General features: G+C 31.2%; 1 protein-coding gene and 1 pseudogene across 1 annotated transcript; one reads left to right on the top strand and one right to left on the bottom strand.

The window, feature by feature from the left end:
* Positions 1–462: 462 nt before the first annotated feature.
* On the top strand, positions 463–4,525 carry LOC114170496 (transmembrane 9 superfamily member 5). Its single transcript, XM_028055987.1, has 7 exons — positions 463–701; positions 778–818; positions 950–1,538; positions 1,627–1,755; positions 2,112–2,268; positions 2,554–3,038; positions 3,963–4,525. Exons 1-7 carry the CDS (start codon positions 559–561, stop codon positions 4,177–4,179), a joined length of 1,761 nt encoding a protein of 586 aa, XP_027911788.1. The 5' UTR covers positions 463–558; the 3' UTR covers positions 4,180–4,525.
* An 876-nt stretch (positions 4,526–5,401) lies between these two features.
* LOC114168862 lies at positions 5,402–8,339 on the bottom strand (annotated as a pseudogene).
* Between the last annotated feature and the right edge of the window lie 15,133 nt (positions 8,340–23,472).

Genomic DNA, 23,472 nt, shown 5'->3' with positions numbered 1-23,472 from the left:
TTCCTTACGATACTGTCAGACGAACTTGAGTCTATATAACCAATAAATATAATTAATGATTTTTCACCCCCCTTAAATTACTAAAAGTATTGACATATTTTATATTTATATTGAGAAGTCATATAAGTCATACGGTTGTGTCATTATATTTATTTTCCAAATATTAAATTATAGCATATATATTTAAACAGATAAAATGTTTGTATGAACATCTTTATCAAGAGAAGACTGAAAAACATATTTAAAAAAGAAATTTTGAGAGTAATAATAGATCTTCATATGTCCTATAGGATCTAAAATTATTTTATTTGTTGAAAAAAAAATATTTTAACTTCGATACCGAAAATTTAACATGATCTTCACAAATTACTGAACTAGACTGTACTAATCTTAAATTAAGTTTCTAGTTTATAGAACCATTTTCATTTTTTTTTGGGTTAATTTTGTTTTGATCGTACAATTAATACTTGTCTCTGTTCCTAACTTGTGTGTCATGTCTCTGAATAATGTAAGCATTTGACTCTGCATCTGGCTTCAGCTTCTTCACCAACTGCATCCATGGCTGAAAAGCACCACCTCATTCTCCTTCTTCTCTGCGCCACTCTGCAGTTCTCTTCATCTTCACCCTCCGATCACTTTTACAATGTTGGAGAACTCGTCCCATTGTTTGTCAACAAAGTGGGGCCCTTCAACAACCCCAGGTTTCATTCTTTCCCTCATTCCTTTTTTCACCTTTATGTTCATTGAATTTCTGTTTACACGATTCTTCTGTGGCAGTGAGACCTATGAATACTATGATTTGCCATTCTGCGCCCCAGGTTAGTCACTCACTCTTGGTCTTAGGTTAGAGGTTAAATTTTTAATCTCGTGGTGTTGAAAAATGGGATCAAATGATCATTGGATTGGAAATTTGAACCACTTGATTATAAAAAGGTTGTGTTTTTCACAGTCCCAATTGTCAAAAAGAAAGAGTCCCTGGGGGAAGTTCTCAATGGTGACCGTTTGAGCAATGCTTTGTATGAGTTCAAGTTCAGAGAGGACAAGATTGATGAGACCTTGTGCCCAAAGAAGCTTACAGTTGATGAAATTGGCTTCTTTAAGCGAGCTATAGACCGTGAATTTTACTTCCAATTTTACCTGGATGATCTTCCATTTTGGGGGTTCATTGGGAAACTTGAAGAAGATAGTTGGACTCCTGGTGGAGGAGGACAAAACTATTACCTTTTCACACATGTTCAATTTGAAGTTCTTTACAATGGGAACCAAATCATACAAGTAAATGCATTTGGCGATCCAAATCGTGCTGTAGATATTACTAAAGATGTTGGTGTTGATGTTAAGTTCACTTATTCTGTTACCTGGAATGCCACTAAAACACGTTTTGAGAACAGGATGGATAGATACTCAAGGGCTTCGTTGATGTCTGTGCATCAGCAAGTTCATTGGTTCTCGTTCATCAACTCAATTGTCATCATTTTGCTTTTGACTGGTTTGCTTGCCCTGCTTTATATGCGACATCTGAGGAATGATTTGAAAAAGTAACTTTCTTCTTTGTTCATAATTCTACAACAGCATTGTCTATATTTCTTAGCCTAACCTAACATTTTTTTTTCATTTACAATTTAGGTACTCTGATGCAAATGAAGAAGATAGAGATGTTGGTTGGAAGTGCCTCCATGGCGATGTATTCAGACCTCCTCCTAACTCATCCTTACTTTTTGCTGTTGTTGGAACTGGTACCCAATTGCTAATCTTGTAAGCTACTCTTGTTGTCAAAAATACACATTCCCTGATCCTCTCCCCAAAAGCCATGCATTCAGCTTCTAGTCTTTTACATGGCAATGTCATGACTATAACATATGAAGGTGTGTGATGATGTATATATAGTTTCATTTATGCATCAACCAACCAAGGAATTGTTCAAATCCTTTAGCAATCTGAATATAGAATATCAAGTGATAGCAAAGACCAAAGCATTCTCCTACTTGATTTCTGCTTTTCTTGATTTCATCTCTTGTTAATCATTATTTTTGTTCATGTGTGTAATGGTGGAAAAGAATAATTACCAACAGCTCTCTTTTAACTCTGTTCCTCTTTTTTATATAAAACAGGATTTGTGTATTGCTGTTTCTAGCACTTATTGGCACCCTCTATCCCTACAATCGTGGAGCACTGTTAAATTGGCTTGTCTTGCTGTATGCTCTTTTTTCTGTATTTGCTGGCTACACTGCAGCATCCTTCCATGGCCAGTATGCTGAGAATGGATGGGTAATTCTATATGCAATTTCACAAGAAAGAAAAAGAAATGTTAAATGTTTCTCTTTTGATGTTACTTTTAAGAACAATGGTACTTTGACACCAGAACTTTTTTACACCCATTTGACATTACCCCTCGTTACTCTTCCCTTTCTTTTTTTAGAAATACAAAAGTTAACTTTTGTTAAGACCATTTTACTTCTGTAAAAGTTATCAAACGGTAGTCAAATGGTGTCATAAGAACCTTTTCCCTACTTTTAACTAACTGAAACAATTGTGATTTGGTTGCAATTTCAGGAAAGGACTGTTGGTCTTGCAGGGGTTCTTTACACTGGACCAGTATTTGTTGCAGCCTCTATCATCAACATAGTTGCAATCTCTTACAGGGCTACAGTTGGACTCCCTTTTGGCTCCATTGTTGTGATTCTTGTTTTATTAACATTTCTCGCCGTGCCATTGCTTGCATTCGGTGGAGTGATCGGATACCGATTTAGATCCAAATTTCAAAGCCCCTCTGCTACAAAGAGACACCCAAGAGACATTCAACAGCATGCTTGGTACAGGAGAACACCATTTCTAATGTTTGTTGGGGGTCTTGTTCCTTTTAGTGCAATTGTTCTGCAACTACACCAGGTGTATGCTAGTATGTGGGGCTACAAAATATACACTCTTCCTAGCATTTTGTTTGTCACCTTCATTCCTGTCATTGTGATCATTGCACTTGTCAGTATTGGCTTGACATACATTCAACTATCTGTGGAAGACCATGAATGGTGGTGGAGGTATGTTGTGTTGCTGATATCAATTCTTGAAATATTTGATCCTTGATAACTGTTTCGGGGTGTGGGGACCAAGAGCCTATTACGAGAATCTCTAAACTTGGCGTTGTCTTTCTCCTTCACAATAACTTCAACGAAGTCCACTCCTGAGATCGATCGGTTGGGATGACGATCGGGGTACCTGTCTAAAGTACTCCGATGCTTAAGTTAGAAAAGGGGGACCGGTCGGTGTATCGGAAATCAGTTGTAATAAATGCGTAATTAATGTCCTTACCAACCTACCTTTGGGCTCTATTTATAGCTTTCGACATGGGCCTGTAATTAGAGTTTCTTAATCACGGCCCAATAGAACCTTAATGGAGATTAGTCAACCGTTTAACCGATAATTGATAACTTAAGTAATATAACCGTGCGACCGATGGTTGCCTGGTTGGGTTGATGGCGTTGACAAGCTATTGATGTGTTTGGCCGATCGACCGTCACTGGTGTTCTAACGATGAACCGATTGGCACTAAAGGTCAGGAGGTCCGTCACTGTTGTTTACCGATGGACCGATGAGACCTTGAGGTCAGGAGGTCCGTCGCAACTGTTTTACCGATGGACCGATGGGCATGAGTATGGTTAAGTCGTGATTTTGCATGTTTAACCGTTTGACTGATGGTGCGCAACTTTCTGTTATTCGTTCGACCGCTGGTCCTTTAATTCTGTGGCGCGGTTGTTCGTTTACCAGTGAGACCGATGGTACCCTGAGGGTCAGTATGCCGACGGACCGATTGGGCATACTGTACAATAACCATGACATCCTAAGAGAAATCAATGTAGTGATGATGTTTTCACAAGAAATTTGGGAGGGAAAAAAAATGTGAGCATTGAGCACACCATTTAGTATGAGGCTTTATCACTAATGTTGTTTTTCTGTGGGTGCAGGTCAGTGCTGTGTGGTGGCTCAACAGCCATTTTCATGTTTGGGTATTGTATCTACTTCTATGTGAGATCAAATATGAGTGGATTCTTGCAGCTATCCTTCTTTATTGGCTATAATGCATGCCTATGCTATGCTTTCTTCCTAATATTTGGTGCAATCAGTTTCGGAGTTTCATTTCTCTTTGTTCGCTTTATATACCACAATGTTAAAAGAGAGTAAGTCACAAACATCAGAAGCACAAAACCAAATTGGTTTTAAGGTATGATTTAAGGGTATCCCTTCCTTGAATTGATGAATTACCCTTCAGGAAGTTAAGCCTACACAGTATGATGTAAGGGTATCCCTTGAATTCTTTTACAAGAACATTTGTGCAGACAATGTATCCTTTATTTAACTTTTCTCAACTCCATGACTGCACATTTTGAAAGAGACTTCCTGGTGGCACATTTTACCCTGGGAAAAGATGAGTGAAATGACATTTCTGAGGAGGATCAAGTGTCTATTTTTGTTTTGAAGTTTATTAGAATTGAGTTTGAATCCTTAAATATAATTAAGATGTGCTAAATTAATTCCAGCTACCAATTCTACTTAAAAATGTGTGTATAATGTGAAGAAAAGATTTCTAATGTAAGACAAACATGTCCCAGGTCCACTGTTGTTTGATCAGCTTTCTTTTTTTTTTGGTGGTACTGAACACTGTCAACGAGGAATTGACATTAATATTAACAGATTTTTTTTTCATTGATGAACGAGAAAGTAAATTGTATTTTACAAATATTAAAACTAATTTAATTATAATGATTTAGTTACGAAAATAAAACAATTCAGTTTTTACTTGTGTTTTCTTTTTAAGTCTTAAATTTATAAACGAGAAACTTATAAATCATAGTCTTTTACGCTCATAAAAGTTAAGTTTTTGTCCCTATTAACAAAAATAGGATAAACTTTTCCATAATATAAATTACCAATGCAGATTATCTCTTGTATAAATAGCTAAAGAGAATTCATACAATGACCAGAACTTATTATTTTTTCATATTTATTTTAAACATAAAATGATAAAATATTGTTTTATATTAAATATGAATATTTTATATCTTTTCACAAAACGACAACAATCTCACATACTGGGATTGTTTTGAAATAAAATCTAGATCTAAACTTTTTACTTAATAGATTGGATGAAGATGAGTATTACATATACCTTTAATTGAATGTTTAGTTTCACCTGTTGATCTTTTGTATAGGATATACAAGTATGGATTGAACTATGGAAGGTGAAGTGAAAAAGAAACAAGGAAAAAATAAAAATAACTGAAAAGTAAAGTTATTTTAATAAGAACATCAGATAAAATTGTTTATTATTATAATAAAATAAAAATACATATTTATAGTAGTAAGTTGAATATCATATAAGTATACTGTTACAGCACACGGAATCTAACTAGTAAAACGAATGCCGTTGATTAACATAATAAACCAAACGATAAAACAAAATCACGGTTAATGTATATCTGTAGAACCAGTTTATGAGAGCTTAATTTACATAATGAAGATTAAACCTGAAAAGCATCATTCACAGGAAAAAACATAAAACAAAACTCTCAGCACAGATGTAGCATGAATGCTGACTATAGTGGAAGAAAACCATTATATACGTATGAGCGTAAATTTTAGAGGGTAGAGGAAGTTCTTGACTTCTGAATCTTATTCTGAAGGAGGAGGTGATGATAGTGCTGCATGGTATGACGAGGAAACAAGTTGTGCAAGAGCAGGAACAGCCCCACCTACAGTTATTACAATCATACTGTTATCAACTCAGATACACAGTAAACATACATCACAACACAAGGATAAAACCAATGAAAAGGTTGACACTTGTCAAACACAGAAAACATCATTAGGATTAGAACACTTCTTGACCATGAAATTTTAACTTTTGAGACAGGAGAAGTAATAACACAATCAGAAATTCACCTGCCAGTCCTGCACAGGCTGAAGAGAATACTATCACAGGCGGTGTCTGAAAATCAGAGAACAGTTTCAGTAAGTATGCTGTTAACAAAACTAGCAAGTTTTCGCTTGAATAAGAAAGCAGAAAGTTTAGCTCTGAGTGTTTCTGCTGGCACAATATGAGAGAAAGCTCTATAATGCTTGAATACTATGAACTCACTTTAGATACTCCAATATGAACATGTTAACATAAAATAATCTAGAAAATGTGTGGTAGAAACTGCATATTAAAGCCCAGTCTGTGGTACAAAATATATAAGGACTACAACTTATGTACGTTGTTCGATGTCAAGTTCATCGAGTGATATTGTTATTGTCAATCACTGTATTAGGTTATTGTCCGCCTTGAAAGCTGGATTTCCGTCACTGTTTTATCATTAAAAGGTGCATCAGAAGGTAGAAGAAAGAAAAGATATTTAATCTGTCATTAACCTCAACTCTTAAGTAATGTGAAACTAATGAGTGTACCGGAACATACATATTACACAATTAAACCAAGTTGAGTGGAGCCAGAAGAATACATGTAGAGAGAGAGAGCCTAAATTCACAATTCCACAGCATGTGTAGAAAAGTATGAATAGTTTACAGGGAGGTCAATCAATGATTTATGCATCAAAACAGGACTGATCCAAGAGGAAACAAATATGGTGGTTGAAGGTTGTGGACATCTTCAGTGTTTCAAAAAATGCACTAAAATTTTCTCAAGGAAATTTTTCTAAGACGTTGACAAAATGCAGCTAATAGATTAACAGCTTCAGGAATGTGACACATCCCCTTTTGTTAAGTGACATGCAAAATATCTAGGACTATACATGATTACCATCATGGATGGTGCAACTATGTAGCAATCAAGGTGCAAATAAAGTAATATGCGCAAGAAGTTTTTTCTATTTAAAGTTCTATTATAGCATCACGATTCTCTTAACAGATTACAGAAGGATACATCAGTCAGGTTAATGGGTTAAAGAAACTAGCTGACAGAAAATAAAACTGAATGAAAAGAAAAATAAATGGTTCAAAAGGCACAAGAAACTTACACCAATGAGGAAATGTAACCACATAGGCCCTTTTACGCATCTCCTAACAACAGGCATAACTGCATTACAAATGGAAAAAAGAAAACTCTTTCAACAATAGAGGTTGTTAATATCAAACATTAAAGCTTCAATCTTTTGGTTTGGAAGGCCAACTATGTCTGCAATTTACAATTTACAAACAGATAAAACTACAATCTTATTCATCTCATTACTACTTGCCCTAAATCTCCCAACTCAAGTTTGAATGAATTAAACATATCTGTTTTAGTAACAGTATTTTAAGTTTTTTGACAACAAAAACAATGAGCTATGTCAAATCCTACTCACTAAGATTAGTTGACTCGTGAGAGTGGAACATTAAAAAACTGGTAACCAAAAAATCATGTGCACAATGCATGCCCATTTTTCCATTTTCCAAACATGACTTAATAGAGGGTAGTCTAATAGACCTAAACCTAAATTTTGAGATGATACCAAAGTCAACACAGCCTAAAGAGAAGATTACAATCGAAGTGAGAGAAGTTTCTCAAGTTTGTACATAAAATTTGTAATGTTATTTTAGGATAATGAATATTAATTAAGACGGCATAAATGCGAACCACATTAAGCTTTTGTTCGTCTGCAATCTCTATTGTTACTCTGTTTAACATCCTCTGATCCTCATTTTCATTGTACGAGAGGAACATCTTTTCCAACTTGAACTACCCAATAGAACAGAATAACAACTACCACATTGAGATAAAAAACATATAATCTTATTCAAATATAAACAAAAACAAAACTAAAATAGTAGATACCATGGTTGAATCCATAAAATGCACTTGTAGTGCCACCAACGGCAGAACCAATCTGCACAAAATCAAAATCCCTCGATTAACAATCAAGAGCTCAGAAACCCTTTTAAAAAATCAAACAAATTTCACTGCCCATCACAATACTAGATCCAAAGCTCAACAATAAATATCAAAGCGCGCAAAAAGTTTGAATTTTGAGAGCAAAAAGGAAGTGGGGTGGGAAGAACTGACCATAGAAAAACTGTCCCGCACAAGGGGGGAAACTGTCCAATTACTGGTTTCCTGCACAAAAATTAGAAAAAAAAAAAACAATAAATTCAAAAAAAAAAAAAAAAGATTTCAGGGAAAGTGTTGAAATTATGAATTGGAAAAAACCATGTTCTTAGAAAGAGGTCCTGCGCAGTGAGGGCATCGAAAATTTTCATTGGAACCGTGACTGTGGTTTTTGCCTGTCATGTTCCTCTGCTCTTGTCACCTCAATGGTTCAGTTTGGTTGATGCTGTAGAACCTAGAAACGGTTGAAACAGTGGCTTTGTCTAATTGGAATTAGCTAATTAATATATATATATATATATATATATATATATATATATATATATATATATATAATATAGATATATAATATTTAAAACGTCAAAACATATATTTGGTTTTTATTTTGATTAAATTTATCAATTTAGCTTTGATTTTTTTTTTTCAAATATGGATTTCGTTAATTTTCTTTAATTTGATAAGATTTTTTTTTAAATTATTTAAATAATTAGCAGACAATATCAATTTATAATTTTTATTTTTAAAATTTAAAAATAAATATTTACAGAATAGAGTCATTATTTTATATTTTGGTTTTTATATTGATTATTTTATTCAAATCGATCTCAATTTTTTTAAGAAAAAATAAGCAATTTTATCTTTTCTTATATTGAGACCAAAATTAAGGGGTATTAAAATTATATAAACTATTAAATAAAAATGTCATATAATATTATATTAATCAATTATATTATTTTATGTGACTTTTAACCTTTTAAAATCTTAAATCAATGGTATTGTTCTCTACTACTAAAATTTCATTCTAATTTTAAATTAATTGTAACTCTAAATTAACAATATTTAATAAAATTGTGAATTTTAATAACAATATGAATATAATATTTACACAAAAATTAAATTTGGTATCAATTTGGAGAAGAATAAAATTGCTCAATTTTAAAACATTAAATTGAACAAAAGTAACGAATATAAGAACCAAATTGAATATAAAATACTAACCTTAACATGTGGTACTGACTCTGACACATGGCACTATATAGACTTGATACGTGGACATTTTTTCTAAAATTAAAACAAATAAAATAATAATAAAAAAAAAACATTAACTGATACGAGTGGCAAACACATTTTATTGTCCCTTCATTATTCAAACCGTGTTAGCAAAAATAACAAAATTGACAAAAATTACGACCTGATTGAATATATATATATATATATATATATATATATATATATATATATATATATATATATATATATATATATATATGTGTGTGTGTGTGTGTGTGTGTATATGTTAGGACTTAATTGAAAAAATTGAAGGAAGATAGAGACAAAATATGCATTTTAACCTCTATATATATTGATAATGAACATTATTATTTTTTATTTTAATTATCTTATGTTTTATTGTTTTTATTTTATTTTATTTGATATTTCAGGTTTTATTCAATAAAAATAAAAAAGATAAGTGGTGGGGATATATTTTACAAATAAGTGGAAATCTTAGATATTTGAAAATTTTTATCAACAGAATAAGTGAAATATTGACTAATCAAAGATTATCAACCGTATCAATTATCCACAAAGTTGCTTACTCAAGTTCAAGTCAGAAGAACTGAAGATAATTAAAAAATATGGAGTTTTAGAAGATTTAAAAAATAAATCCAACAGGGAATTTCAGTACAAAATCAAGTACAAAGCTGTAAACCCAAATCAGATTCGCACCATTCACGCAGTGAATCACCTCACCACTCGCCTAGCAAATCATGCCTAATTTGCCTAGTGAGTTGTGTGTTTTGAAAAACTTAGTAAATGAGGGTTTGACAGAGGTCAAAGCCACACTGGGAGAGAAACAAACTTGATCTCTCTACACTCGAAGGTAGAAGGACATTCTGAAGGCAGAAGACATTCAATTCCATCATTAGTCTTAATGTTCAGTACATAACTCCCTCTCTCACGGGTTGGTTGGGTGTAATGTATTCTTAATTCTCCGTGTCATTGTGATAGTAAAAATGGTTAGATATAGAGTTTTAATTATTTTAGTTTAGGCTTGTTTACGACGAAATCAAAGCATGTTACAAACTATGTGAGTGTGAGAAACGAAATTAGGAATACACGGGTTGTTGTGTTGAGGTTGAATGGAATCATGAAACTCAATTCGGGTGAAGTTTTTATCTTATATTATGTCAATCAAGTTATTTATTTTCATTGTGCCAACTTCTGTTATTAGTTACGTTTAAATTCTAATTTTTTTTAATCTAAATCAAAAATGTTTTGTACTCTGTACTTTATTAGTAAACAAGTGAACAATCCATTAAATTTAAATCACATCAATCCCTCTAAGAGATCATAATATTGTTTATGATATTTATTGTACGATTTGGTACACTTGCCAATATGTAATATATATATATATATATATATATATATATATATATATATATATATATATATATATATATATATATATATTATAGATAATAGTTTACTAATAATAAAAATATATTGATTTTTTAGATTATTCTTTATTTATAGTGATTAATATATTTTATATGCTTTTATAACTTTTTTTAATTTCTTATATATATTTTTTTAAAATAAATGAAAGAACATGTTGTTGTTAAAGTTTAAGTGATGATATTTTACTTTTTATATGTTGTAATTACATAGACAATATATATAATTTGAGAGTTTAAGTATTGATGTATTTGGTGATTTGGCTAAATTTGATTTTAAATTGTTGATTCATATTTATTGATGTTGACTTATTTTTGTATATATATAAGTATATTTTAATTTTTTTTCTTCATATTTTTTTATATTTGATTACAATAATATATGATATTAGCTTTTAATGATATTATATATTTAATCTTATTATTTTATTATTTAATATATTTATTATATTTTTTGGAGTAAGATATTTTTTATTATTATGTTTTAAAATGGATGAAAAAATAGAGAAAATATCGATAATACATTCAAAATAATACAATCATTAAAATAAAAGCACAATAGAGAAACCGAAAGAAAAAAAATGTGAGTAAACAAATATGAAAATGATTTTTTTATCTTGGAATTATATGAGAACAATTTTGTGGCCCCATGGAGAAGCTTTCCGGATTTTTTTTTCTGTAACAGAAGGGGAAGATTGCTTTCCGGAAGAAAAAAAAATCTGAAATTGTTTATTGTGTTAAAAAATATAATTTCTGAAAGCGGATAGGTTGCTGAAAGAAATCTGATGGGGTGCAGGAAGTAATAGTCCTCGGCTTAAGGTGCACTTGTCTTCTTCCTTATCGAATATATTTAGTTTTTAATATGACATGTTTGTTTTATTTTAACAAGTATATTTATTTTTCAATTTGTTTCAATTCAGGTTATATTGATATTAGTTATTTTTTTAGGTTTAATTAGTGATTTAACCCTCTAATTTATTATTTTGTTTCGTTTAATCCTCTTATTATTTTTTATTTTAATTTAATCTTTCAATTTTTTGAACAGGTTCAATTTAATCTTTTAACTTTTTAGAAAGGTTCAACCTAGTCATCTTATTGTTTAATCCTCTAATTTTAAACTTTTGATTCAATTTAGTTCCTTTTATTTTTTTAAAATGATATAATTTTGTCCTCTCTAATTTGAGATCAAAATAGTAATTAAGTTTAACTATAATTTATATATATATATATATATATATATATATATTAAAAAAATTAGAATTTATAGATAAAATCACCCTTCCTAAATGTAAATAAATTTGGAAATTTGAATATATAGAAGGGGTATAAAAGATAAAATAATTTGAGTATTTAGGCAGAGTGATATGATATATAAATTATAAAAAAATTAGTTAAACATGTATATATAAATTATAATTAAGTTTAATTATTAATTTGGTCTCATATTAGAGATGATAAAATTAAATCATTTTAAAATATAAGAGAATTAAATTGAATCAAAATTTTAAATAAAGTGATTAAATTATTTTTTTTTAAAAATTAAACATTTTAAAACAATTGGATGACAAAATAGAACCTTTCTAAAAATTAGAAAACTAAATTGAACCCAAAAGTAACCAAGAAAACAAAATGAACCAAACCAATAAATGATGACTAAATCACCGATTAGATTTTTTTATTTAATATCATTTGAAGTTATTTTATACATGTATCTATATTGTCCAAGAAATGATTATGTTACACCATATATTAATTATCAGTAGTTCCACTAAATAATATAATAATGAAGGAATATGTGGTCAAATCTAATTAAAATCATAATATACCATTTATTAAAATATATATGGTTAAATTTGATTAAATATATTATTGTTATTATAGTGATGATTTATCATATTTTATAAATTTTCATTATTTATTAATATATTTTATTTTATAACAAATTTCATGGACTTAAAATTCCTACAAATATAGGCCTAGAAATCTTACATGTGGTATTTTTCAATCCCACTCATACATACATATATATATATATATATATATATATATATATATATATATATATATATATATATATATATATTCTAAAACTCTCGTATTAATTTGAGATTTGGAAAATCTTTTAGAGGTAAATTTTTTCTATTTGAATAAGGAGGCATTCGTGTAGTTATCATAAGTACTCAAACCACACCACTTGGATCTTGCCATCTATATGTCCATATTTTAGATCACGATAAGAACGATATATAATGCAAATCAAATTTATTTTTTAATCAATAATAATTATAATTTTCTTAATTATTATTGAAAGAATTATCATTTTATTGATGTTGACTATAATTTTCCTTTTTAAAAGAATAGTTTATTGATTTACATGGTTAATTATAATTTTAAAAATTGTTATTTATCTTTGTACATAATTTAGTGTTTTATTGGTTAATGTCAAGAAAACTAATTTTTTAAGGATGTGAACTAAATATTTTCAATCAATGGTTGACATTATTTTTTTATTATTTGTTAATAATTTTTTGAAATTTTCTTAGTACTTAAGAAAAATTGACCAACATTAATTAAAGTTTTCTTTTATCAATGTTTATTGAGAGTTTGCTTACCCCTGTAGACAAGAAACTGACAAACAAAATCCACAAATAATGATGTCATAAAAAAACATCAATAGGATACAATCTCACCCGACATCGATAAAAAAAAGGTTAAATATATTTTTAATTCCTTAACTTTCAGTCAAAAATTGAAATTAGTCTATGTTTAAAATTTTGGATTAATTTAGTCTTTCATTGTTAGAAATACGTGAATTTAGTCATTTTAACCAAATTTTGTTAAATTTATCTGATGTTTTAAATGTGATTTTTGACCTGAGCCACTTGACCAAACTTTGACTTGAGTTGCTCAGCTTGACCTTTGACCTAAAGTCGCTCGACTCGACTCGACCTTCAGTCCAAGTCAAGCTTCAGTCCTAGTTGACTCGACTCGATTCTTTGACTAGACCGACTTGACTTAATTATGAGGTCCGAGTTGACTCAACTCAATTCTTCAACCTTGTTGACTCGAGTTGACGTTGAGCCTGGGTGCATATTTGGCTCAACCTTTAATCAGGTTGATTCACCAAACCTTGATGCTTACTGATTTTGGCTCAACCTTCAATATGAGTTAACTTGACTCAATTCTTCGGCTTTGGCCCTAACTAGCTTGACTTAACCTTTGTTTCTAATTGGCTCGACTTGACTTTCAACACGGACCAACTAAGCTTAGCATGAAGTGTATCTGACTTGACTCAAACTATATCAACATTGGCTTGACCTAGATGTAACTTGATATGGATCCAACCTAAATAACCTCTACTTGATTGGTCATGGTTAATTTATCTTGTTCTAAGACCGACTCACAAAGATCAATCATCTCAAAAGACTTTTACTACTATTTTGACCTTCTGTACTATTTTTTAAGATGATTTTTTTTGTCTTGTGAACCTTTTTACTCCAACTCATACTCATTGATAAGAGACAAAAGAGCAAAACTCTATGAGCTATCCAAATGAGAACTCTACACTCATCATCTACCTACTAAAAGAGTACAAAATATTATTTTATCTTAACTAAGATATCTTATTTTGCACTACACAAACAAACTAAACAAATTAATATACATCAATATTACATATCTTGTAAAAAAAAAACCATTCACATACAAATATTATATATGTGTCAATTATAAAGTGTCATCATAGATTATTAATGCATAATATTTATCAAAACCTTGTGTTACTAAATGGAAAAGGTATGAAAATGTGAAACCTAATGTAGTTGGAGGAAGAACTATAGGAGAAAAAGATGAAGGGAGGCTCTATATATCTACTCAAAACAATGATGAACATGAAGAAGAAAAAGAAGAAGAATAAGCAAAGTTGGCAATTCCATGAAAATGATAGCAATGGCATTAAGGAGGAGATGATAGTGATGATGAATGCTAAAAGGCATCTTATTAGATTATCTAAAAGGGTGTGTTGGTGGGGAATGAGAATCCATTTTTGGTGGCTTTCCGACCAAATTCTTTGCTTGAGAATATGATTTATGAGCATTAGTACGAGATAATATTCCCATCTTCTCATTGCAAAGAATCTTTCATCAAACTTTTCTTTTCCCTTTTTCTTTTCCCCGTGAGGAATACCATTCCGTGGTCATTTCTCACTTTGCATTATTTCAACTCTTTCTTCCTCAACCAAATCACCATAACTAACCAATTACCATCTTAATTAAACAAACGTTTTTTCTTTTAAGAAAAAAAAAATGTTTTTCTTATAACGAGATTGACCTCTAGTCTATTGTGGTTTATTCCAACATGTGTTGCTTCTCGTTTCAAAGCTTCTTACTACAACACTCTATAAAGTGGATCCATAATTCTATGTATCTTAACATAACATTTGTAAAAGGAAAATTAGTAAAAGGAAATGTAAGTACAATGAGGAATAAAAATGTATATGTCCCCATGTCCCAATTGGAATATGAATTTGGCCTCCATGCAACTTGTTCTACGTACAAAATCCTCAATCCTTAACATTTGTCTCATTTTATTATGTATACATATATAATTTTAAGGGTTAAATGTGTTTTTATCCCTCAAGTTTCAATGAAATTTGGAATTAGTCTCTCATCGAAATTTTTGATCAATTTAGTCATTCATCTTTAGAAATGTGTGTATTTAGTCCTTATAATCAAATTTTGTTAAGTTTATTTAAAGTTTCAAATACGTTTTATGATAATATTTGAGTTAGCATTTAAGTAAAAATTGGTCAAACGATATAAACAATTCAAATACTATCATGAAATGTACTTGAAACGTTAGATAAACTTAACAAAATCTGGTTAAAATGACTAAATCATTACATTTCTAAGGATAAATGACTAAATTGGCCAAAATTTTTGAAGAGTGACCAATTTTAAATTTTACTGAAACTTAAGGGCCAAAAATATATTTAACCTAATTTTAAAAACTAAAAAAAAAAACTATTGTATTTGTAAATCAGCTTAGGGTTGCTTCGATATTCAAACTTCATAACGAAGAGTCATTTTATAAAAAAAAGGAAATTGTAATTATACATTTAATGTAACTCGTTTTTATGGAACCATATAATTAAAATGATAAAAAGATAAATGTTATTTTTCGAGATCGAAGGTTAATTACCTAATGCATGTAAAGAAATATATTGAAATAGAGTACAAGGTGGAGGTACTTAAGTCCTAACCCTTTTAGAAAGTTAAAGCACCAAAGCTTTGAGGCTTAAACAATGCATCCAAAAGAATGAATCAATACACCAATCAGAAACCAAAAACATAGCTTCCTATTACTTTAACTTTTTAAACCATTGTCAAAATCTATATTTTTAATCAAGTCTAAAATGGGTGTTGAAGCACACTTCTAAAGAATGATGGGATTTAAAATTCCAAGGCACATTCAAAATATCAAGTTTTATCCAATATAATATACGAATAAAAAAATCGCCCCAAGATTAATCATTACAAAATATTTATTATAATATTTTTTTACATGATTATTAAAGAAAACAAAATTTATTGATGAATAAATAAAAAATCATAAAATTTATAGAAAGTCACCCAACTCTTAAAAGGGATACTTTTATATATAGCAAAGGAAAAAAAAACATTGAAAATAAAAGAAATTTCATAGATTTAATGATAAAGTTGATCCTTTTGTTTTTTACATGTAGAAGTTCAAGAAATTAAGAATAGAGGTGTCAAAATAGGTTTAAATTTGTGAGTCAATTGTAGGTTAAACAAATTCAAGTTATATTGAAGTTGAAAGTGGGTTGATCTCTAACCAACCAATAATCTTTTGTTCTATTTTTACCCTTTTTTCATAAGCTTTTTATTACAATTTTGTTATTTCTAATTATAAAGGCAGAGTCTTTTAAAAAACAAGATGTTGTTCAATAATACTTATACAGTTTATATATTTAATTTTTTTATTTATCAAATTATGTAGATTTATACCTCAATTTTCAATTTCCATCTTTACAATAATGTTTAATAAAATATGTGAGTCAATTAACTTTAATTAATACAATAAATATATATAAAGTGGAATCAAAACCAAATTGACCTGTCAAATTAGATTACAAAATTTATCACTTATAAAAAATTAATTAAGTTAAGTTGACTTACTATAAATTAATTCATATGAACTGAATCGACTTATTTTAACACCCATAACTAAAAAAAATGTTTTATGGTGACAACCTAAAAATAATGAGAATTTTTCAACATGGATTTTATATAGAAGTAAAGTATATAGTTCATTTAGTGAAAAAATATTACGATGTCCCAATCCAACAATATTATGCTAGCTAGTTAGTCGTTTTTAACATATTTAAAAAAAAAACTTTAAATAAAAGTATAATAAAATAACAAAATAATGTGAATTTAAATACTTCAAAAGATGCGTCTGATTTTGGATGGATTGTGACAACCATATCAAAGGTGTTATATACTATAAATCTTAACTTAAAATTATGCATATGTTAGGTAGCCTTAAGATGAACCAATATGAATGGGGTTAATAATGACTAATGAATTCTCATATTTTTACACACACAATTTTGATACGCATATCTCACTCAAATATTTTCATTTCATTTGTTCCTTATTCGTTTTTATCACTTCTCATTTTTCTCAAATCAATCAATGGCCATGCTTTAAAGTTTTTCATTCACGTCAACGAAATTATTGTCACTATAAATCATTATTCAAACTTATTAACTTACACAACAATTTTAAGATTTTATTATTTTAATCTCTCTCTTTTATGCATAATTATTTCAGAATTAATCTTTTACGAGTATTTAAAGTCCTTCCACAATTAGTATAAATACATAATATGTATAAATTTTTGTCCTTGATTATATCAAGCTATCAATAAATAATGAAAAAAATCATTTTCATTAGTCAATAATTGTTCTTATGGACCGAGGTTTGTAGTCCACAAATCGGCCAAGGGTCTTGCGCGTCTTCTCGGGGTCGGTCTTCTCTTGTCTAAAGGGGGGCTTGAGGGCGGCGCAGGAGACCTGCAAAAAAACTCTGATGCCTAAGTCAGCACAGGTGATGTTAGGGTTTCAGAGAATAATTAATGCGTAATGAATGCATGGGACTATTTTTTACCTGTGGATCCTACCTGGGATGGGCTTTCTGGCCCAATATTCCCTTTTTGGCTATTCTTGGATCCAGTGTAAAAGGGAGAAATTTACCAAGGGGTCCTTTGGGTGTTGGCGGTGTCCGGTACTCGACCATGAGATGCGTCGAAGGTGGCTTTCCTTTGGAAAGGTGCCTTTCGCGTGATAACCGGCCATCGGGTTTTGGTTGTGGGCCGTGTTGTTTAACGGGGGTGTGGAGCTAGGTGGGGGCCGTGTTCTCCATGTGGAGGTGTTCTTACGTGGTAGGCGGCTATTGTGCTCTCTGGGAGCCGTCTGGTTCTGTGCGAAGGCGTCTCTGCGTGATAAGCGGTCATTGTGCTCTCTGGGAGCCGTGTACTTGGGTATGGTTGGGACAATAATGAATATTGTAATTAAGAAAAGTTCAAAATTTAGTTTTAGTATTTTCAATAATTAAAAAACATTTTACTCTTAAATCTATAACTACCATTCAAAGATTCTCACTTGGCTATGTTCAGCCGTCAGCGTGACATCATCAAATTCAAAATGTTTATATATTTTGATCACTATTTTTGCCGTATATTGCAAAAACTCACTACAAATTTCTTTTAATAGCAAAATTTGAAACAAGCTTTCGTATTATTATTATTATTATTATAAGATCTCAAATTAAACAATAAACCTATCAAAAATATACTAGAAAATGGTAAAGAAAATCCACATAATCTTTTAATTTGACCATCAATTATGTATATATTTGTTAGAATTATTTTTCAAAAGGATGTTAAAAAGTAAGTTTTAATTATAATACAATCTTACAAAATTAACTTGTAAAATGAGTTTATACTTACTTATATACAACAAATTTATCTTATATTTAGTTGATGTGAGATGTCGAGGCATATCCATATGCTCAAACTCATGACTTTAATATCATGTTAAGAAGTAAACTTCAACCTAACTCGACCTTATAATTAAGATGAACATGTAAAATTAGGTTTGTATCCAATTTTATACTCATTCATGCCAAGACATATATAGATATAGACTCAAATGCAGAACTTTGATATACCATGTTAAGAAGAAAATTTTAAACCTAATTCAATCTTACAAAAACAGTTTATAAAGTAAGGTTTGCACTCATTTATATATTTATATATCGCAAATTTATCTTATCAACTGTGAGAAAATGAATTGTTTTAGATGTTAATGTAATGATAAGTTGGTCAGATATATATGATGATATGGAGAATTTGCCAAGTGGTAATATTAAGTCCATCTAAGGGAGCAGATTCGGTATCAGTCCTGATGCCAAAATTATTCCAATCCACATGCTTCAAACCACTTAGGAACTCAGCTTTAACTTTCCACAAAGTCGCTCACAGATTCTCCTGCCCTTATTAAATATTCTCAAAAATCAGAATCAAGAACAAGAACAAGGGGAAGTGATGTGAAGATACTGTTCAAGGAATCTTTGTTTCTATTTATTTTTATGGTTTCTGTAACTTGTCTCTCAAATATGTTTGTCTAATTTTGCATGATCAATGGGTATCACCACACATCAGATACGGTTTTTATAAATAATCTCTGCTATTTGTGTCTCATCACAACTGGTTTTAGAGACTATTCGGTCTTCCATGACGCATAAAACATATTCCATATTAGCTTTAATCTATGAAATCTTTATTTTTCTAATTTAATCACCATTTATTCTTGTTGGTACAATTACATATTTGGTGTTTTCCAATTATTATTAATGCAGATTTGCATGCAGTTGACACATGCATTGCCTGTGAAAATGGCCGGTTTTAAATAAAACTGCATCAGATTCTCTCACATTCTTTAGTTTTTTTCCCAGTGGATTAGCCTGGTATATGCCAATGCCATGCAGTTAGAGTTCCTATATAGCCAAATCTACCATGCATTCTATAACAATAGTGGAAAATGACACAAATCATTGCATATATATTATATATATGTATACATATATATCTATATATCATGCATGCATGCATGGATGAAGTAATTTACAAGTCTGAGAAAGTGAGTGCTGCATATTTCCAGAATACTTTATTTAGGTTATGTTTGACAGGCATGCAAAGGTCTTAATGGGGAGTTTCAGGCAACTGAACCAGAAAAGAAGATGTGATGTCTGGTGTTTCAGAGTGAATTGTTTTTACTCTTAATATATACATCAGACTAAAAGTGAAAGGAAAAAAAAAGTATATTGTGTTCTGAGGGGAATTTTATATTACTATAAACTTTATTTAAAAATGAATTTTTTTAAAAAATACTATAACATTTATATTAAAAAAGTTATCCTTAAATAATAAATGAATTGAGGGTATTTTTTAAGTAATAGAAAAAATCTCATAATTAAAAATGAAACAAAATATAAATTTAATTATTTTCGCTTGAATTAAACCTATGAAACAAAAGTATAAATTTAATTATTTCACTTTAAACTTACTTTTAACCAAAATCTATTTTGAAAAATAAAATTCATCTAGAATATTAAAGTATTGAAATTGCATAATTCTGAAGCCAAATTTACACTTCCTATGAAAATTAAATTTAAGTTTAATATTTAATCGCAATATTTACTAAAATTTTTAGAAAGATTGGAATTAATTGCATTAATACTTTATTGAGTAATTGTAACGTCCCATTTAATTTAATACGTAAAATTAAAGGAAACGTCACGTGATAAAAGCATAACAACGCGGTCCAGGGTTCCTTAACATTACCCCTACGAAACTAGGCACACCACGATGCCGATAAAGGAAAGCTGAAATACGGGTACACGTAGAATGAAGTGTAGAAATACGGAAAGAAAATACATGGGCCGTGGCCCTGAATAAACACGAGGAAACTCCAGCCCAGATGGCTAAGCTATTGGATCACCGCTCCCTTGCTGACCACGAGGAACTCGCCCATCTGCTCCCATCAACCCAAGTTGATGATCATCGCAAGAAGTACAGCCACATACATCACAAACATACAACAAAACGGGTAAGCTAGAGCCAAACAACATAAAGCATGCAGTCAAACATATTTTCATCATCTCATATTCACACAGCAACCAAACATGTTATGACTCTTCATCCATTACACTACGACTCGACTCGACTCATCCGGATACGTATAACTTGGTCGGATTCAGCGGATGCTTGCACTTGTGTGGGTACCCCTGCTCGAACCTGAGCTGCTCGATCCTGAGCCATGTATTACCAGTGTTACAATAAATCAAATCTCTCCCACCACAAGGTTAGCCCTTAATGAGTTTCAGGCCTCCTGCTACTCCCACCACAAGAGTCAGTCCGCTCTAAGTGAGACTAACTGACTCCTCGGAGCGTCAGGATGCAACCTTACCTTGAATCCTTACCTAGTTATACAGATGGGGCACCACCATGAACACCCACTAACAGGGGCCATGGAATTACGTCCCGACCACTGAAGCGCAACCCCGGAGGTCCCACCTAGAGACCCCAAGGAATTATACGCTGACACGGACCAACATTCATACACCAGCAATAAGCGAATATTAAATTATATTTTTCCAATTCCATCTCAACCTTTGAAGTTCAATCCTCATATCAATCCTCTCACAATCCCTACCTCTGGTCAATTACCACCCCGATGAGTCTGGGGCCTAGTTTCACCTCAATATCATGTTCCTTTAATTTCAAACCACCCATTTTAATTCGCATGTTAAGCCTCATACCAACTCATTCTTCCACAATTCATGAATCATGCCAAACATATATTTCATACCCCGTTATATACCAATACATCATCACACAATCATGCCCAATCAAAACAGATCACACGGGAAGCATCGAAAGTCCAAAACATAGCGCAGCCTCGCCCAGCATCTCGCCCAGGCTGAGGGGTCTCGCTCAGGCGAGATGTCTCGCTCAGGCGAGCCTCCCCTCGCCTAGGCGAGAGGGCAAAAACATGTGTGTGGCCATCACGGGATCTCGCTTAAGCGAGATCCCTCTCGCTTGAGCGAGTGGCCTACTCGCTCAAAAGGTGAGCGAGTCGCCTGGGCGAGATCTCGTGCAGAGATCTCCCTGTTTCATCTCGCCTAGGCGAGATTGACTCGCTTGGGCGAGATTTACAGGTCTCGCCACTGTTCTTCACTGTAACAGCCAAGAAAACGAACCAAACCACACATGCAAAGCAATCTTATACATCCAAATGACAGATCCAACCGTACAAACAACAAATAACTCATAAACAGCTCAAAAAGGACTCGAAACTAGAACTCTAACTTCCCGTACCTGGAAATAGGTTCGTACGGGACCTTCGACGCGTAACTAAGGAGCACAAAAGCGCAAGGCTCACCACGGCGGTGAAGTGCGTGACAGACGAACGGAACCCTAGCGGAGGGGTGACGGCTGCAGCTCTGGACAAGGGCAAAGGTGCCTCTGAAGTGTAGGGTACCCTGGCTTAGGGCAGACCTAAGACTTATATACACTGGGCCACCCTTAGGCCCACTTAGGAGCAGCCCATTAACCCTTAGGGCTGAAAAAGAAATAGGGTCTTACAGTAATTTAATTTGAATTATAATTAAAAATTAATTTTTTTATCTAAATTTATATTTTAAAGATTTTTTAAAATAATTTTATTTAAAATTTTAAAAAATATATAATATTATTCATGAGTAAAGAAGAAATCCAAATGATATGTTTTCACTTATAGTAACAAGTATCGGAAAAGATATTAAATAAAGAGTTATAAAAAGGAAGATACAACCCAATAAAATATGATTTTATTATATAAATATTAATATTATTTTAAACTCAAAACCTTAAAACAAAAGTTTATGAATCTTTATTTTTATATAATCTTAAATTTTTTTAATTTTTACTTAATATGAGTTTTATACTCAGACTTGATTCTCAACAAATGATAATGAAACGTCAATGAAGAATAAAGGAAATACTTAAATACTTAAACCCATGAGAAGAGAAGAAGAAAAGAAACAGAAAAAAAAGGAAGAAGGTGACCTAGCAGTTACATAAAAGGGACAATACCAATCTAATGAAAAAGGTTAACTCGTTTTAACAAAATTTTAACAAAATTGAAGGATTGAAAAAAAAAAAAAAAATTGATACAAAGTTATGTGATTAAGTTAACCTATAATCTCAAGTTGAAAGTCTAGATATATCTATACTAAATACCTACACTGAAAACATACATTTAACATGAAGGTGATCTGCATGTGATTATCTCCTACTTCACTAGCAGCTAATAACAATCAATCATTTTCTACCACAGCATTTTGATAGCACATCATTTAGGTCTAGATACATGATTCTGCAGAAGCATGATGATCATAATGAATAAGTGAAAGTTGCACACGGATAAGAATTATAACCATTCAGAAAATTAGAAAGCTGGCACAAGAATCTGCTTCATTAACCAAGGTACAAGTCAAGGGTAAGGTAAGTGGTCCTCTATCTCTCTCTCTATATATATAATATGTTGCATTTAACCAAATGTAAGTATAGAAACAAGTACACTTCTTGCTTTCACTTTTAATTAGGTCCCGCTTTTATGATTCTAGAGGATGGGACTGAATTGAATTTTTGTGCCAAAGAAAGAATGAAAAATTTTGGGTCCACCTTCCTCCTATTTCAATTTTTCTCACTTGTGGGGGCTGAATAAGTTCCAAACTTATGGATGCAGACAAAACAGAACGTATTCTTATTCCATTCCTTACCTCCAAACAGTCCCATGCAAGCATCTGA

This window comes from Vigna unguiculata, chromosome 11 (assembly GCF_004118075.2).
Source record: "Vigna unguiculata cultivar IT97K-499-35 chromosome 11, ASM411807v1, whole genome shotgun sequence".
Lineage (NCBI taxonomy): Eukaryota > Viridiplantae > Streptophyta > Magnoliopsida > Fabales > Fabaceae > Vigna > Vigna unguiculata.
The sequence above is the reverse complement of the archived record's forward strand: the minus strand, read 5'-3'. Positions and strand labels throughout refer to the sequence as shown.

Coding starts and splice junctions, on each gene's coding strand:
- LOC114170496 (XM_028055987.1), top strand. CDS start 559: ATGGCTGAAAAGCACCACCTCATTCTCCTTCTTCTCTGCGCCACTCTG. Junction 1,539..1,626: donor CTGAGGAATGATTTGAAAAA/GTAACTTTCTTC, acceptor TTTACAATTTAG/GTACTCTGATGCAAATGAAG. Junction 1,756..2,111: donor GGTACCCAATTGCTAATCTT/GTAAGCTACTCT, acceptor TATATAAAACAG/GATTTGTGTATTGCTGTTTC.